The sequence below is a fragment of the Cololabis saira genome, chromosome 17, assembly GCF_033807715.1.
Source record: "Cololabis saira isolate AMF1-May2022 chromosome 17, fColSai1.1, whole genome shotgun sequence".
Taxonomy (NCBI): domain Eukaryota; kingdom Metazoa; phylum Chordata; class Actinopteri; order Beloniformes; family Belonidae; genus Cololabis; species Cololabis saira.
In genome coordinates, this window is record NC_084603.1 from 23,779,186 (window position 1) to 23,803,948 (window position 24,763).

The 24,763-nt window shown below is 42.0% G+C and overlaps 1 protein-coding gene across 3 annotated transcripts in view; it reads left to right on the plus strand.

The window, feature by feature from the left end:
- Positions 1 to 621: 621 nt before the first annotated feature.
- ctbp2a (C-terminal binding protein 2a) overlaps positions 622 to 24,763 on the plus strand; it is a 70,727-nt gene continuing 46,585 nt past the window's right edge. Inside the window, exons 1-2 of one of the 3 annotated variants that reach the window (XM_061744615.1) lie at positions 622 to 940; positions 23,698 to 23,858. In XM_061744615.1, the coding sequence (XP_061600599.1) occupies positions 23,801 to 23,858 (58 nt within the window). In that variant the 5' untranslated portion in view covers positions 622 to 940; positions 23,698 to 23,800. The remainder of the gene's footprint in view (positions 941 to 23,697; positions 23,859 to 24,763) is intronic. The other 2 variants (XM_061744620.1, XM_061744618.1) reach the window with 2 other exon arrangements.

Below are 24,763 nucleotides of genomic sequence, written 5' to 3' on the forward strand. Positions count from 1 at the left end.
CATAAAGTAGTCCCATAGGATAAAAGGAAGATGGTGAGAAGAATTTGAGATGAGTAGACACTACATGCCCAAAACCCTTAAAATTCTGATTTACGAATATAACAGTTAAGTAAGCAGAGACACACACTGTTGGCTGTTTAGGACAAATAAACAAGAAAGGTAAGCACAATAAATGATTCCCTGTGCAGTATTTTTTGGCGAGCCTTTACCAATTCATGGCATGGTATGAGTTGCATATTGGCAAAAAATTAAACATTAAAATCACGTTGGTGTCCCCCCCAATCCTGACATCGGATCTGCACCCCTGCTCGTGCTATTAAAATAAGAGTTATTATCTCAATTCCATCCTTTCAGGAAGCATCTGCATCGGACTGGGAGAGATCTGAAGTTACAAGGGGGAGCGGGAATCGATCACGGCCGAGTCATTGATGAGTATATCACAATCACAAATGGGCCTTTTTTTTCTAGAAAATTCCCTGTGTCCCATCTCCATCAGCTGTGAGAGAGGAGTGTGTTATCTGGTGTTTGTGTCCGTGTTTGAGAGGGAGAAGTGGGCAAAAGGCTCCGCCTCACTCAAAGACCGAGAGAGAGGGAGGGAGAGAGAGAGAAAAAAAAGGAAAAGCAAACTGATACACACCTCTCAATTCTGGCAGGAGGGAAAGAATAGGAGTGTTTATGAAGCGTACAAGTAAACAGCGGGATAAGCGGGCACACCGAGAGGCGAGGCGACTTATTTAACCCTCGTTTCAGAAACGACGCCTCGGCAGCGCCGGAGACCGTCCCGTTGCGTGCAGGATTAAGTTTGTGTCTCATCTGAAAAAGGTGGATGATTATCTAAATCCGAGATAACAAGCGAATTTGTAATGCGTAGCCGGCGATGCTATTTTGGGAGCCCTTTTGAAAGCCGACGTTTGAACTCCCAGTAAACATCCAGTTGGAGGTAGGATTCCCGATGATTGCGACGGACGGCGGTGTGAAATATTTCCGTGTGTGTGTGTGTGAGTTTGGGTCGTCCATGTGTCCTCTCCTGCGCCATCATCAGCGAGGAGGGACCGGGGGAGGGTGTGAGGGAGACATATCAGCCATTACTTCACTCAGGAGGGATGTGCGAACAGGCTTTATTAAGCCCCTAAAGCCTGAATTATGGTTGCGCGTTTAAATTGACGCACAGCCTACGCCGTAAGGTTACGGCGTAGGCTCTGCGTCGTAGTAACGCGGAACCATAAATCAGCCTTAATGAGTAGGGCAATTAGAAGGTAATGGTGGACGTATCAGGGATCCAATTAGCATCACTTACATGTTCTGTTTTGGTTAATGTTGATAGAGACCCCTTTTTAAAAACAGATGAGAAAACTGGTGTGTACTAAAAGAGTTTGATGAAAAGTTTGCACCAGTATATCTTGCAGGAGTTGCATGTAAAAAGCAAAACAAACTTCTCTAGTAGTCTTTACCTTTCTGATTAATTAGTGCCCCACTCAGATGTCCATGGGGGTATTCATGCATTATTATTGGATGGGGAAAAAGATAATCCTTCCCACTTCATAGTTCTGAGCAGTGGTGGACAGTAACGGAGTAAATTTACTTGAGTACTGTACTTAAGTACATATCCAGAGGATTTGTACTTTACTTGAGTATTAGATTTCTTTGGTACTTATTACTCTTACTTGAATACATCTACACAACAAAGAGTTAATTCTCAGAAACAAGAGTTAAAAGATCCTTAAATTAATTTAGAAAAAATATAGTAATTTACTGATGTGGAAAATAAGAAATGTACTCTTACTCCTACTCTTACTTTTACTTAAAGTAAATTTAAAAGCATTTACTTTTGGATACTTAAGTACCTTTTAAAAGCAAGTACTTTTCTACTCTTACTCGAGTAATATTTTGACTGAGCTACTTTTACTTGTAACGGAGTAAATTTTGACCAGTAGTATTTGTACTCTTACTCAAGTACTGGGGTCGAGTACTCTGTCCACCTCTGGTTCTGACAGGACAGAGTGGGCACTGCTTGGATCTCAATAAGCAATCCTCCCCACTTTCACTCTTTTTTTTGTGTGTGTGTATCTAGCTGCAGTTGGAGGCTGTAGTGGAAGAAAGCTTCAAGTGGAGGAGGAGGGGGGCGGCTCCATTGTCTGGCCAGTGAAGGGGTGGGGATAGAGGCTGTATGCAGATGTGCTGCTGGCAACGGACATCTGCTCGACCCCCCTGGGCATTGTCACAACAGGCAGGGGAACTTGTGTGGAGCCCCGTCTGCCTGCGGAGAAAAGGCCTTTGTTAATGATGTGCAGGCCTTGGCCCGCACCCGTCCAGATCACAGGGTTTGCATTTCAAATGCTACGTTATTAGAACATTTAATCATCTCAAGAGGTCTACTCTCAATTACGGATTCTGGAGTGTATTTATTTATCCTCACCCCTGTTATTATGAGTTGCTGATGCTGCAACAGATAAAGATATGGATACTGAGTTGTGCCTTTTTGCTCAGCTTCGGCAGTCCAACCTGCAAACACCACACCACCCTCCCTCCCGCTTTGCCTGCCCCCCCCCCCCCTCGTCCACCAACCTTCAGCTGCACTGTTGAACTTCCTTTCCTGTCTTTGTGGCCGGCATGTGTTCAGATATGAGAGCTGGCCTCTCAAGGCAAATGCATCACAGGCGGCATGGCAGTGTGTGTGGCGGCTCTTATAGGGCCTTTTGATGCATCGCTGAGAATGAAAATGCCAAGGAAATGCAAAATCAATGCTTTAATATTTATGATATACACACAGCTTGTGCGCCATGTAAGCTATTCACAGTAGATGTGTGATGTGTCTGCGCTGTGTTTGTACTGGAAATCAGGAGTCTAATTTCCCTCAACAGATATTCCCTGGTGACTGGTGGAGTCAGTGTACTGTGATTATGAACATGATTTGCGCTTGTAGAGAGCACCGCTGTACGTGGCTGATCTGCTGCACTGCGTGCTTGTGTAGGGACATATTTGTGCATCTCTGCTGTATTATGCCATGCTGGATAGCTGACACGCATACACAGGAGAAAGTGCACGGGGAAAGTGCAGGGTTTTTTTTTTAATGGACAGAGGATGAATGCTGTGGCCATTGTGGAAGGACATGTCTTCTCTGTTCACATGATTATAAAAAATGAGGAACTAAAAGCACAGCAACTGTGCATCGGCTGCCTAAGTCACAGAAGCAATTACAATTGGTTAATCATATTCTCAGACCCTAATACTCCATTTAACACAGTCATTTGGACGCTGCTGAAATAGCTCTTGTGAGAATTCCCATAATGGCCACAGCCTCGACAAGTTCCCATAGCTCGGTTTGACAGGATTTTAACGTCATGTGACTGTATTATGCATTGTGGAGAGGAGGTAATGGGTGTGAAGTTGTGAGGCTGAAAATGTCCAGCTTGGTGTCACGCGGAGCCGCTGTGGAATCCCAGAGAACGGCAGATATGGGATTTGCTCAACAAGTGTTTTGATGTTGTTTGGTGTTTTTGTTTAAAAAGAAATCTTTGTCTGTTAGTAATTATTCAATGTAAAAAAAAAAAAAAAAGGGGTGGGTGGGTTGTAAACTCTGTTGCAAAGCTCTTTTTGACATCTCTTGGATTAAGACATTTGTAGGCACATTTGACAAACCCCGCTTCATTTAATCTTTGAGCAGCTGTTAACGGTTTTGTCTCAAAGAGCAGACATTAAAAAGATCCACTCTGTATTTAAGTTAATTGGTGCACCCTGCAAATGTTCTGCACCTGCTCCTGGCTTGTTGAAACATGCTCTGTTGTGTCTCCGATACTTCCGAGTATCTTTGTTGTGGTTGTCAAGGATAGTTTTGAGAGAGGGGGACGTACACGGCGCGAGGCGGCTGCAGCAGGTGTCTGATTCTCCCCACCGATAAGACCTGTTTGCCTAGTGTTCCTCAAGGAGACGGAGTTCCCTGTGATCGCGGGTGCTTTTACCTCCTTCAGCCGCTGCTGATATGATATATAGAGTAGCGAGAAATAAATACGTCCTCAATTGTTTGCTCTTAAGTGCAGCCAAGTCATTTTTCACTCTTGCACGCCTCTTTCTTGCTCTATAGCTTTGTCCTGCCACATTGGCTCCCTACGAGCTTGTTTGTATGCGTTGCCAATTCTAAATTATGTATTTAACTCACAGTTGAGCTGGTGAAGCAGCCAGGAAACAAACAAATTACAGTCCTCGGCCGCATTTGAAAGGTTTTTAATTGAGAGAATCAAACATAAAAACTGTAGAACTGCACCCACATGTTGTTGCCAAATCTTGCGTATAAAATCCAAAGTGATTAAAATGGGCATCTTGCAGTGTTGCTTGTACTTGATTGTAATTATTTTGTGTATCATCTTCGAGTTTCCAAGGGTGTTTTGTGCGAGCGGTGAGCAGGGTGTCTTGCAGTTTGTGTAGAAATCATAAAGAAAACAATAACTTTTCATCCTAAAGATGTTTTCCTTTTGCTAAAACGCACGCTTTATTTTTGATCTATCGATTCATCGTTTTGCTGAAAGTACTGAAGCACTTAGAAAGAACGATAACTTTGACACATTGTGTGGGTGCACAGATGAGCTTTAATCTAAATTATTTAGTCATTATACGATTGTAACAAGCTCTTGGCAGCTCTGGGGCAACAGCTCAGGATGTTTACTGCTTCCCGTATTTACGATCATGGGAGATTGTTCCCTCCACCTTACATAAAGCATCCGACTGTGGGCTCCTTGTTCTTCATCCTTAATGGTAGTCTATTTTACTCCATAGAAGTCCTAATGACTCTCATCTGCATGCATAAACTCTTCCAGAGATAGATGGAGTGATCAGAGGGAAGATAATACTGGATGAAAGGGGAACGTCTGGAGATCTAACAGGAGTGTAATATACTCTCTCTCCAACATGAAGAAGTGGGTGTGTGCCAATCAGGGAAGGGAAAAAAATGTTGATCTCCTCCCACTTAAACTTCTCAACATCACTGTTGAACATTTAAACACAAGCCCTCAACTTTCATACAACCCAGAGGAGAAGGAATAAATTACAGCGCTGTTTTCCAGATATGCTTAGTGTTTGTGGCTGTGTGCAACTCTTGCAGGAACTAGCAATAGACAAAGCACCATCTGCACACAAGTAGGTTGTCCTGGCAGCTTTGCTGCTCTCACTGAGACTGAGAAGAAGCATTTCTCTGAGCATTGTTGTGAAACCGACTCTGCTGCAGCTTACGCTGGTCAGTGCCGGCAGCTTAATAATGTCCTCCTGAACGACTGTGTCTTGCCAGAAGCAGAGAGGTAAAAAGATGGAGGGTAATGAAGAGAGGCAGGAAGTAAAAGAGAGAGGTAGGTGGGGACAGATGGAGATGAAGGTACCGGTGGGTTAATATCTGCTCTCTGTGTGTAAGCTGGGGAAGACGATTACACACACGCATACTAGGGATGGGCGGTATGGACTAAAAAATGTATCACGATAAATTCTGGCATTTATCCCGATAACGATAAAAATGACGATAAAAAAAATACCAATTCAACTCCACCTTTTTAACTATGAATCTATCTCGCTCTCAGATCCGCCATGTTCTTTCTTTCTTTCTTTCTTTCTTTCTTTCTTTCTTTCTTTCTTTCTTTCTTTCTTTCTTTCTTTCTTTCTTTCTTTCTTTCTTTCTTTCTTTCTTTCTTTCTTTCTTTCTTTCTTTCTTTCTTTCTTTCTTTCTTTCTTTCTTTCTTTCTTTCTTTCCTCCTGCTCTTTCCTTCCTTCCTTCCCTCTTTTCTCCCTTCCTTCCTCCTTTCCTTGTTTTCTTCCTTCCTTCCTTCCTTCCTTCCTTCCTTCTTTTTTCCCCTTCCTTCCTTCTTTCCTCCTGCTCTCTCCTTCCTTCTTCCCTTCCTCTTTTCTCCCTTCCTTCCTTCCAAAAACATCATCAACGGGAATTTATCGTTTTTACCGCGACATGACAAATTCTTATCGTGAGGAATTCTTTTGACGGTATATCGTGAACGGTAAAATATCGCCCATTCCTAACGCATACACATGCTTAAAGCACAAAAAACTTGTTTTTTTTGTGTTTTTTTTTGCTTCCCTTCTACTTACTTTCTCCAATCTCAGGGGGGGGCGGGGGGCTGCAGAGGAGGAGGAAGGTTTTCTTTGTGTCTTGGCAGAGACTCTATTCCGAGCCAGCTGACATAGACTTGTGTCAGGAGGATCCATCCTGCTGATGTTAGGCAAGCTGTGAACCGAGAGATGTCTAAAATGCTGAAGTGGGCCCTGGCCTGTGGAGAGATGGCTCTGTTTGTTTGCCATTCTGCTGAGCACTACTTCACAGAGTCAAACTTTTCCTGCCCAAATTTGCTGACAGAAAGAAAGTGGGGAGGGAAAAAAGAGATGGAATTGGGGATTTGGGAGTCACTCATGGGCATAAAGAGCTTTGGCTGTTGTGGTTCTGTGACATTGACATTTGGACATGGTGAGAGGGGAGGGGGAAGAGAAGAGTTAAAAGCTCACTTTTTTTCAGCTGTCTCCGACCACACAAACTGTTTTGCCACTGGTCACAATTCTCAGAGACAGCAGTCATTGAACCTTCCAGCCACATGAATATGCATGCTAAGTCTTTTCTTCTCTACCCTCTGAGCTGTATTTCTTTTTTTTCCCATCCAGAGACCTGTCGTGTTGCATTTGATTGGCCCTGACATTTGAAAAGGTCCTTGAATGAAAGAAAAATAAAAAGAAAGAGGCTAAAAGAAAAAAGAAAGTTGTTTATGACAACTGGAGAACTGGCCTTGCAGCAGTATAAAAATGACATTTTGAAAAGGAGCACAGCTCCTACATATTTAAATGCTAATGGCTCTGTGAATGTGCTGGCTAATAGGATGTTTCAATCTGCAGAAGTGCAGTTTGTACACTTTCAGGATGCATGCACACTGTCTGAGTGCTACCTCTAATAGAGATGATGCATGTATCAGGTCATTTTATTAACTTGTATGGCATCTGAAGCTTTCAGTGGTGGATTATATTATTTCTTTATGGCATAGAATATCTAAACACGGAGGCTAAACAAAAGAAGGTTCCTATTGGTGATTTTTTTTCTTTTCTTCTTTGAAAATCCTGCATTTGTGGTGTATTATCTTTATGGTAAAGTGTCACAGTTTGTCTGACAAGTTTTCTCTGAGTGGGGTTTTTAGTCCCAACGCAGGGCCCCTGGGGTTTTGCCTGGGCAGCCCTGTAGGGAGGCATCATGTCTTTGTTTTGTTAGTGCCATGGAGGGAGCTCCCTGCTCTTTGACCTCAGTGTTAAGTATACGGTTTCTGCCTTTTTTTCTGTTTGCTCTCTGAGTTTTACATGTGGACATGTGGCAATTGAGGATCTCATTAGACAAGGATGTCTGATGAATTGGATTAAATATGTCTTGAATATACCGGGTCTGCTTTCTCTCATTTGCTCACAAATGCAGATGTAAGATGTGTATAAAAAAATGCCTGCATCATTTTTGTTCCTTTTAAGTGAATTAAGCTCATAACTGATTGCAGACACATGAAACATGTGGGGAACAGGCATGACATTATTGGAGGTTGCGTGTTGTTTTGTAAATCATAAGATGTTACTGGAATCATGATGATGCATAAAAATATCTACCAGCTTTGCACCAGATATCTGAATTTCATTTAGTTGGGAATTAGGTCTAACACAAGTCAATCATTTTAATTTGGAGGGCTTCGTCGTAACCAAGCGCCAACTATCTCACTTCCAGGTTGAGGCTCATGCGGAACTGAGATTCATGCTGTTCCTCGTCTGGCCGCTGGAGGCTGGCATACTTGACTTCATACATACATGTGTTTTATAAAGGCAAAGATTTTGGTTCCGTTGACTTTCTTTTTTTATGTTCGTAATTTTAATTTCGTCGACTGATTCACAGTTGAGCAGATTTTTCAATGGTGTGGACACCAAAAAACAGTCTATGTGGACATCAAAAAATATGGCAGGGCAATAAATCATTGAGATCCATCTGATTTTCGTGCTTTTTCTGCAGCCTTAGCCCACATATGTACTTGTTTATGCACTAGTTACAATGGAAATACACTGAAACAGTGGTCATTGCCCAGAAAGGCAAACAGGTTTCCTAGATTAAACTGTTAAAATGCTAGAAAACAACTAGGTATATTCCCAAATTACTCACAAAAGCACTCAAACTCTTACTTTAAACACTTTTTGGAATATGTCCTTATGTTTCTTTCAAAAGGCAGCGCTGCAATTTGAATTTGCATGTCATGACTCAAGAATGACTCCCCCTGATGACCGTGGCTACGTATGGAATTAGCTGTGAAATTACGCAAATCTAATGCTGGTGTGATTGGGCCCTTAGGCCACTAGGACAAGCCAGCCTCAGGTTTTTCACTGCTGTTGGTTTAACCCTCATTTATGCTAGCTGGAAACTGCTCACATACCACACTTTCATGCATCCAACAGCCTCTTTGCTTGCATAAATACTGGCAGGGGGCCAAAAGAGAAAATCTGGCTGATATCCATGAAACCATTTGACTCCAAAATCACACTGTTAAGTGAGTGGCTCCTCTTCTCTTTGGTTTTAAATGAGCAGTAGATATCAGCATGTTTGTTACTGCAGTGCATCATCAGACACACACACACACACACACACACACACTTAGACGATGTCAGTCAAAAGCAGTTATCTACTGCTTCCTGTATTGTGAGCCACGTTGAGAAGGCTGTCAATTTTCTTTTCATGCCTCATTTGTTGTGAAAAGAGGTACATTATCCAGTCATTGTTCACAGTTGTGGAAGTGTCTTAAAGTAAGAGTTGAGTAATTTTAGTTGTATCACCTCAGATATCTCTATTGTGGGTATTACCAGTGTTTGTTGAGCCTGGAGCTAATTCTTTGATTCCTCTTACACTGAGAAGCTCAGTGGGATTGTTGCAACTCATCAGCTTGTTCGCACAAAGACTTGTTTGATTTTCCACCCATGTGGAGCTTGGCTCTTGGTTGTGAACAAAAAGGGTTTATTGTGGGTTAATGTTTTACAGAGCTTGAGAGCAGCCACACATTCTAAGTCTCCTTCTCTTGAAGCCTGTTGGGAATTTTCCCTTCGGGACTCTTGTCAGGTTAGCCCTCTTCATACAGCGCTCGTGTTAGAAAGATATACTGAAGATCCCCACTTCAGTCCACCTCTACTTTCCAGCTTTGCATTCACAGTGATTCCAGGAAGGCACAATATTCCCTCCACATTATGTGCTATCACTAAGAATTATGTCGTTCTGCAGTCTAAATATGTCTTAAGAGGCTCCAGTTTTCCCACCGCTGATGGAGTTTGCAATGTTATGGTTTATGGAGGAAGGAGCTTCAGCAGGAGGGAGATGCTGGCTGGATTTGAAATGGTGAAGACGCTGCCAGGTTGCTCAGCATGACGGCAGGGTTGTCTAATGTAGCTAGTGCTCGTGAGTGACAAAGTTCAAAATACAGTTTCTACCTCTTTGGCTGAAAATCCTGTTTTTTTTTGTTGGTTTGTTTGTTTTTTCACTGCCAGACAGAGCTGTGTTCACTGTCCGTGACGGACCGATTTCATCCTCTGCACAGATTTTGCAGCTGTCCTCAAGCCACCGTTACACCTTCCCACAATTCTCATCACATACTTTGCTACCATTACATCTCTGTTGCTACCTTACAAGGTATAACCCTTGAAGGAAATGGTACGCAGTTCAACTTGTACCATTCACACGATGCAGAAAAAAGGTGGAAAAAAGGGGCTTCAGGTCCGGAACGAACTACCTGTGTGAACGGGGTTGTTGGAAATAATTGCCACTTGGTGTTTAAAGGGTGTCCTAATATATGATATTAAAGACATTATGCCTCAACGCTTCAACAAATTTTTATTCTTTGTACTGTCGCCCATCATAATTATGGGATAGAAAACATATGCTTGCATGTTACCAGACTAAAACCATCTGTTCATCTGATGAACATCTTTCCAGGATTTAGGTTTTGTGTGACTCTAGGGGCCCAGAAAGCAACAGAGCCCTAGTTTAATCTGCAATACCTTGTCAGGGATATTTCAGGCAGATTAAGCATGAAGGAAGTTATACACCGCCCTAAACTGTTCATTTAAATTAATCAATAAAAGAGATTTATTGCTGGACCCTACATGCTGGACAATGCATTTTTGAGTTCAGCTGTTTGCAAAAGCAAGACAAAAGAAAATAATGGATCAACACTGAAAACCAGATTTCCACATAACAAGCTTCAAGCTTTAAAATAAAAAAGTCCTCTTGTTAGTAATTCCAGAGCTGAGAGACCAAATTAAAACTGCTTTAATTTTCTTTTCATCATTGATGAGTGTTTTTCCACATTTGACAAAATGGCGCTTCATTACTTTATTGTTTACTTACTTGTCATCAAAGCAATGACTTTCTATGCAAATGATTAAATAGATTGATTAATGGCTAAAAATTAAGGTACAAATGAGGCTTGTGTATCTGTCTCAATTTTCAGGACAATTAGAATTCATAAAAAGAACCATAATTGCACATGATTTTATAAAACCGAGGAAAATAGCAATGGGATTTATGGCTCCTTGAAGGGAGCAGGATCTTGCGGATCCAGTTAAAAGATTTTTAAAAGACTCGTTTTTATTTATTTATTTTATTAAGAATTTAATCAGGGGTAACTCATTTTTATCAAGGAAATGATCACTGGTAGCAATTATAACGTAAGATTTCGATCAGAACCCCACCAATATCCCGTCCCCCACGAAAGTGGCCCTCCAAGACCAGAGGGGCGCCCCGCCGTAGAGGCAGCGGGGGGGACCGGAGACGGGCCCGGAGAGAGGGGACCCCCCAACAAGGCGACACCCGCGCAGGCCCGACAACGGAGGGCCCCAGACCCAGGCATCCCATTCATTCATCCATTCGTCTGTGGGATTTGGTTATATTTTCATTTGGCTTGTAATTTTTAATATAACCATTCCATAAGGCGGCTCAGTGTCCCCATGCTTTGACAAATAGATCAGAAATCGACGACATCCACTGCCAATCCAGGAAGCAGGAACACACGGAGACACACGTCAAGCACTGGAAATCTGCAACAAAAAACCACAAACAAAGCACGAAACCGGCACGGAGCCAACCAAAACACGAACAGCAATCGACCTAAATCTTGGGATCTGATCGCAGTCTGAGCTAAGCTATCGCTACCGCTACCTAAACCCAAAAACTAGAGAGCCAGCATGCAGGTGAACAAGCCAGTGTGTATGTCTATGTGTGTGTGTGTGTGTATGTATATGATCATGCGTGTGTGTGTGTGTGTGTGTGTGTGTGTGTGTGTGTGTGTGTGTGTGCATGTGACTAAATGACTATATGTGTGTATGTGTGTGTGTGTGTGTGTGTGTGTGTGTGTGTGTGTGTGTGTGTGTGTGTGTGTGTGTAATAAACCAAACAAAGCTCCACCTGAAGTGTATCTATAGTGGGGGAGGGGGGGGGAGCGACCCCGCCACCCGCGAGACCAGAGGCCGACACGGAAGAGCCCGGAACCCAGGCCACCGGCAAACCCCACAGAGGGGAGAAGTAGGAGGGAGGCAACCCACCGCCTGCGAGGCCCCCCCCCCACCCGGCGGCGGCCGAGGGGGCCCGCGGGCGGGGCCCCCACGGCGCGGAAAGAAGCAGCCAGGGATCCCGCGGCGGCGGACCGCGACCCAGGCAATCCCCGGCCACCCGGTCCGGGCCGGACACGCGGCCAGGAGGCCCTCACCCTTCAGGCCAACGACCCCCACCCGGCAGGGGGCCAGCCCGCCCGGAGAGACAGAGCCGCCCCGGCCGCCGACGCGGGCAGGCGCACCCGTCCCCCACGAAAGTGGCCCTCCAAGACCAGAGGGGCGCCCCGCCGTAGAGGCAGCGGGGGGGACCGGAGACGGGCCCGGAGAGAGGGGACCCCCCAACAAGGCGACACCCGCGCAGGCCCGACAACGGAGGGCCCCAGACCCAGGCATCCCATTCATTCATCCATTCGTCTGTGGGATTTGGTTATATTTTCATTTGGCTTGTAATTTTTAATATAACCATTCCATAAGGCGGCTCAGTGTCCCCATGCTTTGACAAATAGATCAGAATTTTGGATTTTTGGTCACCAAATAACTTTTCCAAAGAAGAACATTTTAGTAATGGGAAAAATAGGTGCCTAAATAAAAACTACTACACAAAATTTTTGAAAAAATGGAGGAAACATATAATTAAAATAAACCTGAGCGACAGCAGGGCACATTTTAGTTAAAGTTTTCAATAAAACTCAGTCTTTCTTTCCAAACAATACTTTAATCAAACTGCGACTCACATTGTCCATTTTCAAGAGGCGTTCAAAAGAATCGACTCATTCATGATTGCCACATCTATAGAGGACAATAATGCACATTTAAGCCATTGTTCTGCTCATGTTGAAAAGTAAGCAGTAAGCGTGTCATTACACCAAACTGAAGTGATGATAAAGTTGAAAGATGTTTAGAGATTTTCACATTTTTTTCAGCTTCAAGGATAATTTGACTTTCTCAAAATATTTCAAGTAAATATGAGGACCTCATGTTTAGGAGCTTATTTGACATATTTTGTGTCTTCGTTCTGAACTCTTCCCACTGATCGTGAGCGATGCCTTATAATCTGCCTGCAGACTTTTCTTATCTCGTCAGTGGCATCTCTGTGATCTCGCTCTCAGCTGGCTTAGGTGTGGAGGTTCTTCTGCTTTCTTGTGTTTGGTATGAATAAAGTATCATAATATGTCATGTATACACATAGTGGCTAGAAAAAACCTGTACAAGCTGAAAATAGAGGATCACAACTCCTCAGATATGAAATGAAAAGAGTCAAAATGTTCTGCTACTGAAAGGAAATGTGCTCGACACAAAATGTTCTCTGGATTTAGTGTTGGTAGCTGGGATGATAAAACCATGTAAAGTCGGTATCTTCATGTCTGCCTCCTCGTCTTCATCCTTTCATACTGAGCAGACCCCCACCCTTTCCCTGGAGGCAGGATGCAGCCAGACATCCACCTTGGCCCAGGCTCCCAGCCGACACGTCTGTGTTTTTTGGTGTCTGCCCGAGTCTGTGTGTGTGTGTGTGTGTGTGTGTGTGTGTGTGTGTCTGTGTGTGTGTGTGTGTGTGTGTGTGTGTGTGTGTGTGTGTGTGTGTGTGCGTGTGTGTGTGTGGGCAGCGGTGTTCTCACAGCCCAGCTGAGACTGACAGATGGAATCATTTCACACACAGACAGAAAGGCAGGATACAGGAAACCGGCGTGTGTTTAATAGTCCTGGTGCTACTGTGGTTGGTATCAATCTAGGTCAATGGTGTTCAGTGCGTGGGGAGTTGGCCTCTGGGGAAAGCTTGGCCTTTTTTTAACCCCATTTAATCCCCCGTTTACTCCAACTTACACTATCACTGCCTTACATGTAGTCTGCTGTCAAAGAAAAACGGCCAAACCATTTCTTAACTGTTGGATATATCTACCTGGCTCAGTTGACCTTTTGAAATCAGAGGGTTGTGAGCCCTCAAGGTGTGGAGTTGCTGCTTACTCTGGTAGTCTGTGGTCAGCGTTTTTCTTTGCAATGCTGACACAAGACCTGCGTTTCCATTTTCAAAAGGGGAGAAGGCGAGAGTGCAGGTTGAAGTCTCTTCTGAGAGACCCTCTGACTTGTTTACCTGCATCTTCCAAGGGTTAACGTGACGTCAGTGTGTGAGTGTTGCGTTTTATTTAGAATATAAACCGGATTTTCTGTGCTATTTTTGTGTCTGACTGCAGCCATGGTTGATCATCAGTATAGACCAGGTACAGACTTGTACCGGACAGGAAGTGAACATTGCCCTCTAGGATGCCCCTGAAACGCACCGCCGCACTTTTGGTGGGAGCACTTTCCTCGACTGGAATGACTGCGATTCACAAAGGCTGGTGCGGCGCTGCCCGTGCGGCGGCGCTGCCCGTGCGGCGGCGCTGCCCGTGCGTGGCTCTTCCACGCTCAGTGGGACCCAGAGGTTTTGGTGCTGATTCAGCCAACTTGAACAAGTACTCTGTGGCATTAGGTCATGTAGAAGTACTTAAAAGATTGACGAGAATGCTGCCACTGTTGGGTTTTTAGTACTGAAAATATTTGTTGTACTTTTTATTTAACATTTGCTAGAAAGCAGTTAACATTAGTTATTCTATAAACATTAATTACTTTTTTCAAAAATTTTAAATTAATTAATTAATCTGTATCTGAACTGAAGCATAAAAAAAAGCACTAAAATTAATTTCTGCGTTAACCCTCAGAGTTCAAGCAGCATGGTCCCGAACCGGAAGCTCATCTTTGCTAAATTGCCACAAATTGCCTTTCATGGACGTCATGGAAGTGCGTGTTTAGAACGCACGCTTAGACGCATCTTCCTTACTTTGCTTTACAAAATGCCCTTTTCATCTCTTTTTACGTGTTGTCCAGTGAAAGTTATGATTTATTCCATAATTGGGCAGAACTGACAATAATCTTGGAAAAACTGGAAAACGGAAGAAAGAAAATACAGCCATTAGATTGCATAGGTTGCACATTCTTATAGACTCTTTATGGCTAAACATAGAAGTGGAAGCAGAAGCAGCTTAATGCTCTTGAGGTCTAAGGGTTAAGGTATATTTATTTTCATCCTAAGGATTGGACAGTAGCTTCATCAATTACATATACTGCGTATGAGCTGGGGCTCAGGAAAGTCTCATTTCACACCGAGGATTACATTTCTGTATCACGACTTCCTTTTCCCCGGCAATGGGAGTTTGTAAATGAAAGCGCTCACATCGTGAACTCATCTCTCCGGTTAATTTGCTGTTAAATTGTTTTCCCACATCTTGCATATGCATCAGGTGCTCAGCGGTAAATTGGTAGAGAAAGATGATCATCAAGTTCACTAATTAAAACTGAAAACTGGCCAACCCCAACACACCAATATGTGCAAGTGATTATGATTAAACTAAAGGTTCTGGTGGGGATAAAAAAAAAAAAAAAAGACTGTAATTTGTCACATGATAATGAAATTGTGTGACTTGCATTTCGGTTAATGTAAAGTATAAAATAATGCTATTTTGGTTACCTGTCTTCATCCTCGTGTGCTTGCTCTCAAAACCCAGACGCTGTTTTGTTTTAAGTCTCTTCATTAGCTAGGTTTTGTGTGTCTTTAATTCTCCAATTAGCCTCAAGTTCACTGAGTTTATAAGTGATTAGGTACGTTTCAAAATTCATCTTTTTTGTGCCCTTTTTTTTTTTTTTTAATGAAGAACCTGACAAACATGATTGCGTTGAAATCTAATTTGATTTTCGTTGCTCATCTTTGCTCCTTCAGTGGGATTTTTGTCCCGTTACAGTAAATGGTTTTACCACTTCACTCAGAAGACGTGAGGAATCTGAAAACACAAGGTTAAACATTTTTACTGACTGGAATGAAATAGTTTGGATTCATGCGAAATGAAGAAAGGGAAAAAAAGAAAATAGTTTGTTTGAATGAGGTTGTTTGAATAGGCAGTGAACTTAAAAGCTTAGAAGAACACAGTTAAATTGCCCATATACCATCTGATAACAGTTTGTCTTTAATCTGTTTACTGAAGTGCAAAACATCTAGAATAATTTATAACTAACTCATTCCTGCTGAATGTTTTAGAGTAATTAAGTAACAGTAATAAACAATTATCTGTCCAAAGAGAGAATCGTTGAGGTTGCGGTCGTAATATTTAGGGTGATTGTTTTAATAGGGTAGAATCATGTAATAAAAAATGACATGTTTTCATAACATCAGAATTAACAATATTTCAGGCTACCTGTCATTGACCTTGCTGAAACCCCGTCTTTTGCAACAGTAGCCCAGAAGGAACAAACCCCAGTTTCACAGTTAAAGCCACTCTATGTAGCAATACCACTTCTGGCCACATGGCAGCAGCACATCTCAAAGAAGTTCATGTGCCAAACAGTCCATTTTATTTGGATCTGCCTTAATCAATCAACCAAATACACTTCAGTTTTAAGTATTCTGACATGGAGTGAGGCACTTGGATCTTGCGTTTGGTTCATTATGTAGCATCCATGGTGAAAGATGTAGGAGCTAACTGCCAACCTGGCACACATTCTCTGCAGCAGTGGCCATCATAACCTTTCCTTTGGTTTCATTATTATGCCTATAATTGCCCTAATCAGGAGGCTTTTTTGGGGGGCGGGGCGGCTTGTGGATCCAGAGGCGGGCTGGGAGTCCTAGGTTCAAGTCAACAGATTGGCAACAGAGGCGAACCACTGGTGGTCCCTGAGCAAGGCTCTTAACCCCCCAACTGCTGCCAGAAAAATGGCAGCCAACTGCTCCTAGTGTAACTAGTTATGGGTTAAAAAGGCTGCGATGGGATAAGAGGACAAATAAAGATTGTAGAAAATAAAACAAGTATAGCACAGTGTGTGTGTGTGTGTATATGTATGTATATATATATATATATATATATATATATATATATATATATATATATATATATATGTGTATATATATATATATATATATATATATATATATATATATATATATATATATGTGTATATATATATATATATAATACCTTTTATGTATTAGCGCTTTTCAAAAACAAGTCACAAAGTGCTTTACATGCAATTTAAAACAGGAAACAAACAATTGGTACAATATTAAGACAAAATTGAGAGATAATAAAAACAGACAAATAATACAGTCAGTTAAACGCAAGTCTAAAATAGTGAGCTTTTAAAAGTGACTTAAAAGAAGACAATGTGTTAGCTACCCTGATCTCCTCCGGCAGGTCATTCCATAAGCGAATATATATGAGTATGTGGCTTAACTCCCCACATAGGGCTGTTCGATTAATCGATTTTAAATCGTAATCGCGATTATGTAATTAGAACGATGTTAAAACGTGAAACTCGTAAAATCGATTTTTCACTTTTTTTTTTTTACCTTGTCTGCACACATATTAATCATTGATACCATATTAATGATTGATGGAAATACCTCTCAATACCTGCGACAAGTGCCCCATGGGAGAGGCTCTTTAGTGTAGGAGGGGGCGTTGGAACATGCCACCGGACATCCCTCAAGCCAGATGCGGTAGACCGGCTCGTGTTCCTTGCAAAAAACTTGCAAATGTGAATAACAAATGTAATGACTGACATTACACACCTCTACCTCCTTCATGGGTTGTATTATTATTTAGCATGCAAAGACCCAGTTTAGTTTAATTAGAATGTCTTGTTTTATTTAATTGGAAATATAACTTACTGTATGTTTGCAAGTGCTGATTTGCTGATTTTTTTTTTTTCAGAGATAAAACTTTATATTTTATTATATTTTTTCTTACTTATTACTATACTTATTTTACAGTTTTGCACTTTATTCATTCATTTTTGGTTTAATAAGAGCAAAGTTTGCACTTAAAGCCCAATGGGGCAAATGTTCAATAAAAAAACAGCATATTTGAAATCATTTCTTTGCCTTTTGTCAATTCACAAAATAATCGTAATCGTAATCGAAAATCGGATTTTGAGAGAAAAAAAATCGAGATTTTATTTTTGGGCAAAATCGAACAGCCCTATCCCCACATTGATCTTTTTTCTTCATAGGAGCATTGTTGTCATGTTGAATGTCAACAGGAAGATAGGAAAGACAGATTCATTACCATCATAAAAGGCTCCTGGACACATCCTTTCACCTGTCAGCTTATGTGAGAGAGGTTTAGATGTGTTACTCGTCCGTGTGTAGACATGTTTTCAGCATGTAGCCTATATACGTCGCCGTATAAATTCATTTTGACATTATATATTTTATGCCGGAACTTGGTTAAGATCATTAGATGTAATGACCTGCGGATTGGGTGGCGAGTGGTGGGGGAGGTCATGCCAAAAGCCTCGCTGAGCTTACAGCATGGCCGGTAATGTAACCATTATGTGTGTCCTGGCTGAGTTAAACAATCCGACATTACCACATAATTGGGAATTAGCCCAAGTCAGCAGTTCCTAGTGCTGCAGTCTCATTTTATTTAGACTTGAGAGGAGCAACCGTTGGAGAAAATGTGAGAGGAGGAGAGAGGGAGAAAATTGTCCGGATAAATTCAACATGTAAGAAATGGTGAATGAAAAGGACAGTGTCGGTCAGAGGCTGACAGGACATGCAGGAGGAGGAGGCTGAGGTGAATGGATTGAGAAAATGGGGGAGAGGTAGATGGAGGAGAGGCTTAACTGTCAGTGGCTGGTGTATTTAGACAGGGTGCCAGAAGAAGAACCCTGGAAAGGAGGGGGAAGGTGTAAATCAGCAGTCCAAGTGACACTTTTATGGGCCTCTCAGAACCCCAACTATTGGATTAATGAGAGAAGAGAAACCTTAACCACCCTCCCTTCTGCTTTTCCCTTTTCTGCTTCCTTGCACCTCCAGGCATATAAATCATAGATGTAAAAGAAGTCTCTTTAACGTCACAGCTACACCATTCTTCCTTCAAAATGTTGACTGTAGGGTATCCGTGTCCATTGATGTGCTGCATTATTGGATTTGAAGCAGTTAGTCAAGAAGTGGCATCTCCATTAGTTCTGGTCTCTGAACCATATTTATCCCACTGTAGATGTGAATGAATTGCATCAGCATTTTTTCCAAATGTCTGTGTTTTCCTTTAAAGGGATGAGGTATATGGCTGGCACATGTACAGACGAGGCTGCTTAAAAAGAGGCTCAAATGGTAAAGAAATCCATTTTTATAAGGAGCCAGAGGAAATAAATGAGATTTCCTTTTTCCTTTCTTCATAAGTTGAATAAGCTTTTCACAGGCTTCTTTTTTTTTAAGGTCTCACAAGTTTAAATGTGTCTTTGACTATTAACTTGCAACTGGCAGTTCAGTCCTTTTTTGTGTGTCTATGGGTTGTTCATCACGTTCACATGGATAAACGGAGGTCAAGGGCTGAAAGCTTAGGGGATGATGTTAAAAAGATATGAGCAAGACATTCTTTTTTTTCCCAAGAGAGGAACATCCCTTTTGTAGAAAACTCCCTAAACCAAGTGTGTGTGACAGAGTTAAAGCAACAGCGTTACCTCATTCTCTGCCCTTTCACCTGCTGCCAAACCCACTTGTCTCTCAATCTGGTAACAGTGATCTCCTTAGAGATGGCCTCAGTCTCAAATAACGTGTTTTTCTTTCAGTTTGTTTGTAATTAATTAATTAATTTCCCTTCAGGGATGAATCAAGTATTTTGCTGTCTTTTCCCCACACAAAGGAGCAGTAACATACAAGAGAACGATAATTCACCTTTAAAGTAAGACCCAAGCTCTATCTGCTCTAAGTGTCTTGATGCACAAGCACGGAGAAGCACATCATGAATTCCTAACCTAGTGGAGTGATGCAACAATGCAACTCCCGCTGAGTCATGTATGATGCGCTGACAACCCTCAATCAAGCTTGGCTGAGCATGATTGTTTCCAACGAGAAGAAATGCGGAGACTTCTAAAAGGAAAGTATGTAAATCTTCCAAAAAAATGTAAATCTTCCAAAAAAATCCTTGACATGTTGATGCCAAAATACTGTTAAACTAAGTAACTCTGATACCATTATGTGATGGACGAAAAGGATCTCTCTGCATTTGGATAGTTAGTGTGTGTCTGTTATAGATGAACGGCACATAGGGCTGTTCGATTAATCGATTTTAAATCGTAATCGCGATTATGTAATTAGAACGATGTTAAAACGCGAAACTCGTAAAATCGATTTTTCACTTTTTTTTTTTTACCTTGTCTGCACACATATTAATGATTGATACCATATTAATGATTGATGGAAATACCTGCGACAAGTGCCCCATGGGAGAGGCTCTTTAGTGTAGGAGGGGGCGTTGTAACATGCCACCGGGCATCCCTCAAGCCAGATGCCGTAGACCGGCTCGTGTTCCTAGCAAAAAAACTTGCAAATGTGAATAGCAAATGTAATGAGTGACATTACACACCTCTACCTCCTTCATGGGTTGCATTATTATTTAGCATGCAAAGACCCAGTTTAGTTTAATTAGAAAATGTCTTGTTTTATTTAATTGGAAATATAACTTACTGTATGTTTGTAAGTGCTGATTTGCTGATTTTTTTTTTTTAAGAGATAAAACTTTATATTTTATTATATTTTTTAAAACTTTTTTTCAACTTATTTTACAGAGTTTTGCACTTTATTCATTCATTTTTGGTTTAATAAGAGCAAAGTTTGCACTTAAAGCCCAATGGGGCAAATGTTCAATAAAAAAAACAGCATATTTGAAATCATTTCTTTGCCTTTTGTCAATTCACAAAATAATCGTAATCGTAATCGAAAATCGGATTTTGAGAGAAAAAAATCGAGATTTTATTTTTGGGCAAAATCGAACAGCCCTAACGGCACATGTACAGTAACAACTGTCTCAATCAAGGGTGCAGTTAAAATTCAAAATATCTGCATTTCTCGGGTCACATGGTCAAAGTCCTTGCATGTCGAAGACAAAAGCATCCATCCACAGGAATAATGTGAGGTTTTGCGTCGCTAGTCAGCCCAGTCAGCTGTTCCCTTGACCGTGAAGGAGCAGCATTCACAGACTGGTCAGAGAACCTGTGAACATGGCCACCCGAGCACGACTAACGCGGTGTCGGGCAGAGAGAGCCCAGACGGTCCCAGGAGTCGCGTATTTTTGTTTGTCGGCATGTGTTTGACTTTTTTCTCTCTCTTTCTTTCACTTCCACTCTTTCAGCTCTGAGAGTGTGTTTTCTCTCAGGTCAGTCCCCCTATTGTTAACTTACATAACATAACAGCACTTAGTCGAGCAACGATTGAGCAGCCTTGGTCCTAAAGGCTCCAGGATAACCGCACTTCTTCTCTGGCACTCTTCTGGCTGAGAGCTCTGCTCAGAGCTGTTCTTGACTTTTAAACTCACTTTGGTGAAGTTGACTGACTTTTCTTTCTTTCTTTTTTTTTCTTTTGGAAATGGACTGGATCTCCTGCTTACATGACTCAAATTTCTGGATGTGATTTATGGAATTGAAGTCATGTATACCGCCGCTGCTGGGCATGCCTCTCTGTTTTAGCCTGTGCGGTCTGCTCTCCTTTCGTTTGAAACATCGTTCCAGACCCGTCATATCTGAAAGGATTTTTTTAGCGATATAATGGGGAAAAGGTTGTAGGAGTGCATGTTGTAAATTTCAATACAAAAAAAATCTTGTTGCACTGGTTCTTTTGGGATTGCAACACAACAATCACTAATATCCACCTCATGGTTTTAATACTGAGTGCTCATATCATTCTACTTTAAACATTATATCCTGCAAAACATGTAAAGTCTTCTTTAAATAAACACACTCATCCTTTTTGCAGTTTATAAAAAAAGTGATGATTAAACCAATTCATACTGGAGTATAAAGCTTTGTATTATGTCCCTGCTCCATCTTTTATTGCCGCCATGTCCTTGTGCATTATGCAAACCTGTTGTGCTGCATGATTAGAGCAGCTTTTGTTACTAAGTTTGTGCCTTACTGAGCCCTTAGTGAAGAGTAGTCTGTATCAGGAGACTTGAGAGTAGATGACCAGATTCTCTTGCAACCTTTTGAGCTGGTGCTCATGCAGCACAGAGCCAGAGATGCCCATGCACGTCTCCTCCAGTCTATTCATAGACGAGGCGGTGTGGCCTCCCCTCCTTCCCCCTGGCTCTGAGTGACTGTTTCCTGCTTTCCCTCTTGCTCAATTACTTCTCCTCTGACTCCCACATGTGGGACCTTAGCTCTCTGACAGGAAGGGCATACCTTGTGGAGGAGGAAGGCTGAGGCACAGCTTGGCTGGTGCAGCAAGCTGAGATGTGTTTGTGTCGAAGAACGAGGCAAATCTAACGCCTACGGTGGTGCTTCTTTTAAAGTCACTTTGGCTGCGGAGCTCCACCTTGCACTCCTGCCTTTGCAGCTGATCATATTAAAAGAAACAGCCCGGTCTGAGCAGAAAATGGATCATAGGTGTGCTTGTCCACATGTCTGAATAGTGGCTGTGAATGTGGAGAAGGGAACATATGCCTCAGGTGTTGTTTTCTGTGAGGCAGCATTTACGTGGCCATAGTTGTGTTTTGTAACGCGGATAACCATGTACCTTTTTGATGAAAAGTGTAATGATGTGGAAAACGGTGTAAAGCATGAGTCTCGGCTATCAATCTCTTTCGTGAAGGATGGTCCTTGGATTAGTTAAATATTAGAAAGAAGTGAAAAGTAGACGTTGTGGTCGAGGATCACAGATGAAGCTGTAAAACATGGATGTGTTGACAAACTGAAACTGATGCTGTGCAGGAAAGGAAAAGGTAGCGGGCGTTTTTTTTAACCTTTATTGTTGTAACTGCCAAAAACGTGTACCTTCCTCACTACCCACTAAAATACAAAACTATTAAGTTTAATTTATTTGCATGATCACAACACACTTTATTACCACAAAGATGGCCAAGTTGAAAGCCTTTCTGAGAGCGCAGCTCTTTAGGATTGGGCCCAAACCTGGAATGAAACGGAGGTTACAAATGCAAAAGTGCTGACAGACCTACAGTTAAAGCGGAGGAGGATGGTGTTGCACTGTATTCATCCTGTTAGATTATGTTTTTCTAGTACTTTCCTCTCCCTCCCACTAGCCCGCTTTTATGTCTTTTTTTTTTCTGCTGATACAACCTCCTCCTGTCTGCTGACTAACTGACCCACATTCTTCCGTGTGAGTCGCTGCTCCGTGTATGTTTGTGTGTGTGTTAAAGCCCACATTTATGCTTGCCGTTTTTATGTCTTTGTGTGTGTGTGTGTGTGTGTGTGTGTGTGTGTGTGTGTGTGTGTGTGTGTGTGTGCGCGCATTCTTGTGCCAGCCTCTATTTTTCTTTGTCTACTGTTCCCTGCACACACACACACAAAAAGTTGTGTCCACCAGACTGAGCTGAAGATTGGTCTTTAAGTTGTCACTACTACAAAAAAACATAATCAGTTGCAAAGCTTTATGTGTATTTTTGTCCGCTTGATTTTAAACAATGTGGTTTCAGAGGTGACGTTTTGTAATATAATCTAAATAAATAAATGGTGACCTCTGAGAGGAGGCTCCCTCTAGTGGTGAGTCTCTGCAAAGTAAATAATATAAGATATACGGTGTGTGTGTGTGTGTGTGTGTGTGTGTGTGTATGTATGTATGCATGATGTATGTATGTATGTATGTATATATATATATAATAAGACAGCTAAATAATTTTGCCAGGCTTATGGGGTGAAGAGATTTAACATCTTGAAACGTATCTTCAGGAAGCAGAGAAATAACGATTAATAATTGACCCGAATAAAAGATTTGCTGAAAATCACCCAACTCTCTAACTACTGACGCTGCATTTTGTTGGCTTTTGCAGGGCAAGCACATTCCCTTTCTTTAATTTGCACATCATGCATTTTTCATAAAGCATAAGTGAAGTTTTGGTTTGCATAATTAGGAATTATGTTATATGTCACTGTAAATCACTATGTGCATTGTGGCCTCCTGAGAGCACATGTAAATTAGCTGTAAGATAACTACTTGCGCAACATTAAATTGCAGCATTTTTTGTTAGATATTGCACCATAATGGTGCAAAACAGCTACAGAAGAAAATTGTGCACGCTGTCTAGAATGACATCCAGTGATAGTCATGGTCCCTGCCGTCTTGAATTTCAGGTGTAAAACATCCACAAAGTAATTGTTGAGGACTGAAGACCTAAAGGAGCAGAGGGAGGATACCAGAACCGGGAGAGGAGAGTGCGTTTGAATCCGTGACGGGATGGCCCTGGTGGACAAGCATAAAGTGAAACGGCAGCGCCTGGACCGGATCTGTGAGGGTGAGCGTTCCTTCTCTCTGATCACGCATTGATTTGAGATAGTGGACACAGACATGCATTGTTGGTATTTGCTGGACTGCCGTTTCATGAAACTTGAGTGTGTACGAGTCTCCATTTTGTCCATCTAGTCTTGCCCACCGCCAGAGTTTCAGGCTGCTGCTTCAAATTCAGCGAGAAGCTGGTGGGATTGCTGGCATGAGTGTGTTTGCGTGTCTCAAAGAGAGCCGAGGGACCGCCTGAGATTTCATACTTCATCTTTGAAGGATGTCTAGCACAGAGGACGTGCGTGTGCGTGTGCGTGTGTGCGTGTGCACGTGTGTGTGCGTGTGTGTGTGTGTGTGTGTGTAAAAGAGAGAGAAAGGCCTGGTTGATGGCCAAATGAGACTTGAGTTTGACGTTTCCAGATTGCTAGAGAGCTGAAGAAGGGAGTTTGTAATAAAGCGAAGCACTCCGCTGAGCTCCTGGATTGATTGTAGTGGCTTGTGGGATTGATTTGTGTGTGCCTCTGTGCATTTACATATGTGTGTGTTTGTTTAAGATGGAGAAAAACACAGAGCAAGGCACGTTTCCCATTGCTTTTTCTTCCTAATTTTTTCTATTTCTTTCCTTTTTTTTACATAACCATTTCAAGAGCCTCTACATGTCTGAGTGTTTAAGTGTGTGTATGGGTGCCCAAACGCACTTGCTGTGCTTTGCAGCACAGGATTATTCTCGTGCATTTTCATTTCTGTAATGTACTGTAGCTGCTGTGCCTCTATCATCTTAAGAGCCGAATTCAGAAAATATGATTAATCAGTTTTGTTGGAGTGTACGCTACACTATTTGCTTTTTCTGAAAACGGGGAGTTTTTAAATCAGATTGTGGGTTCACGCTGAACAACTAATCGACAGAAAAGAGCTCCCCCC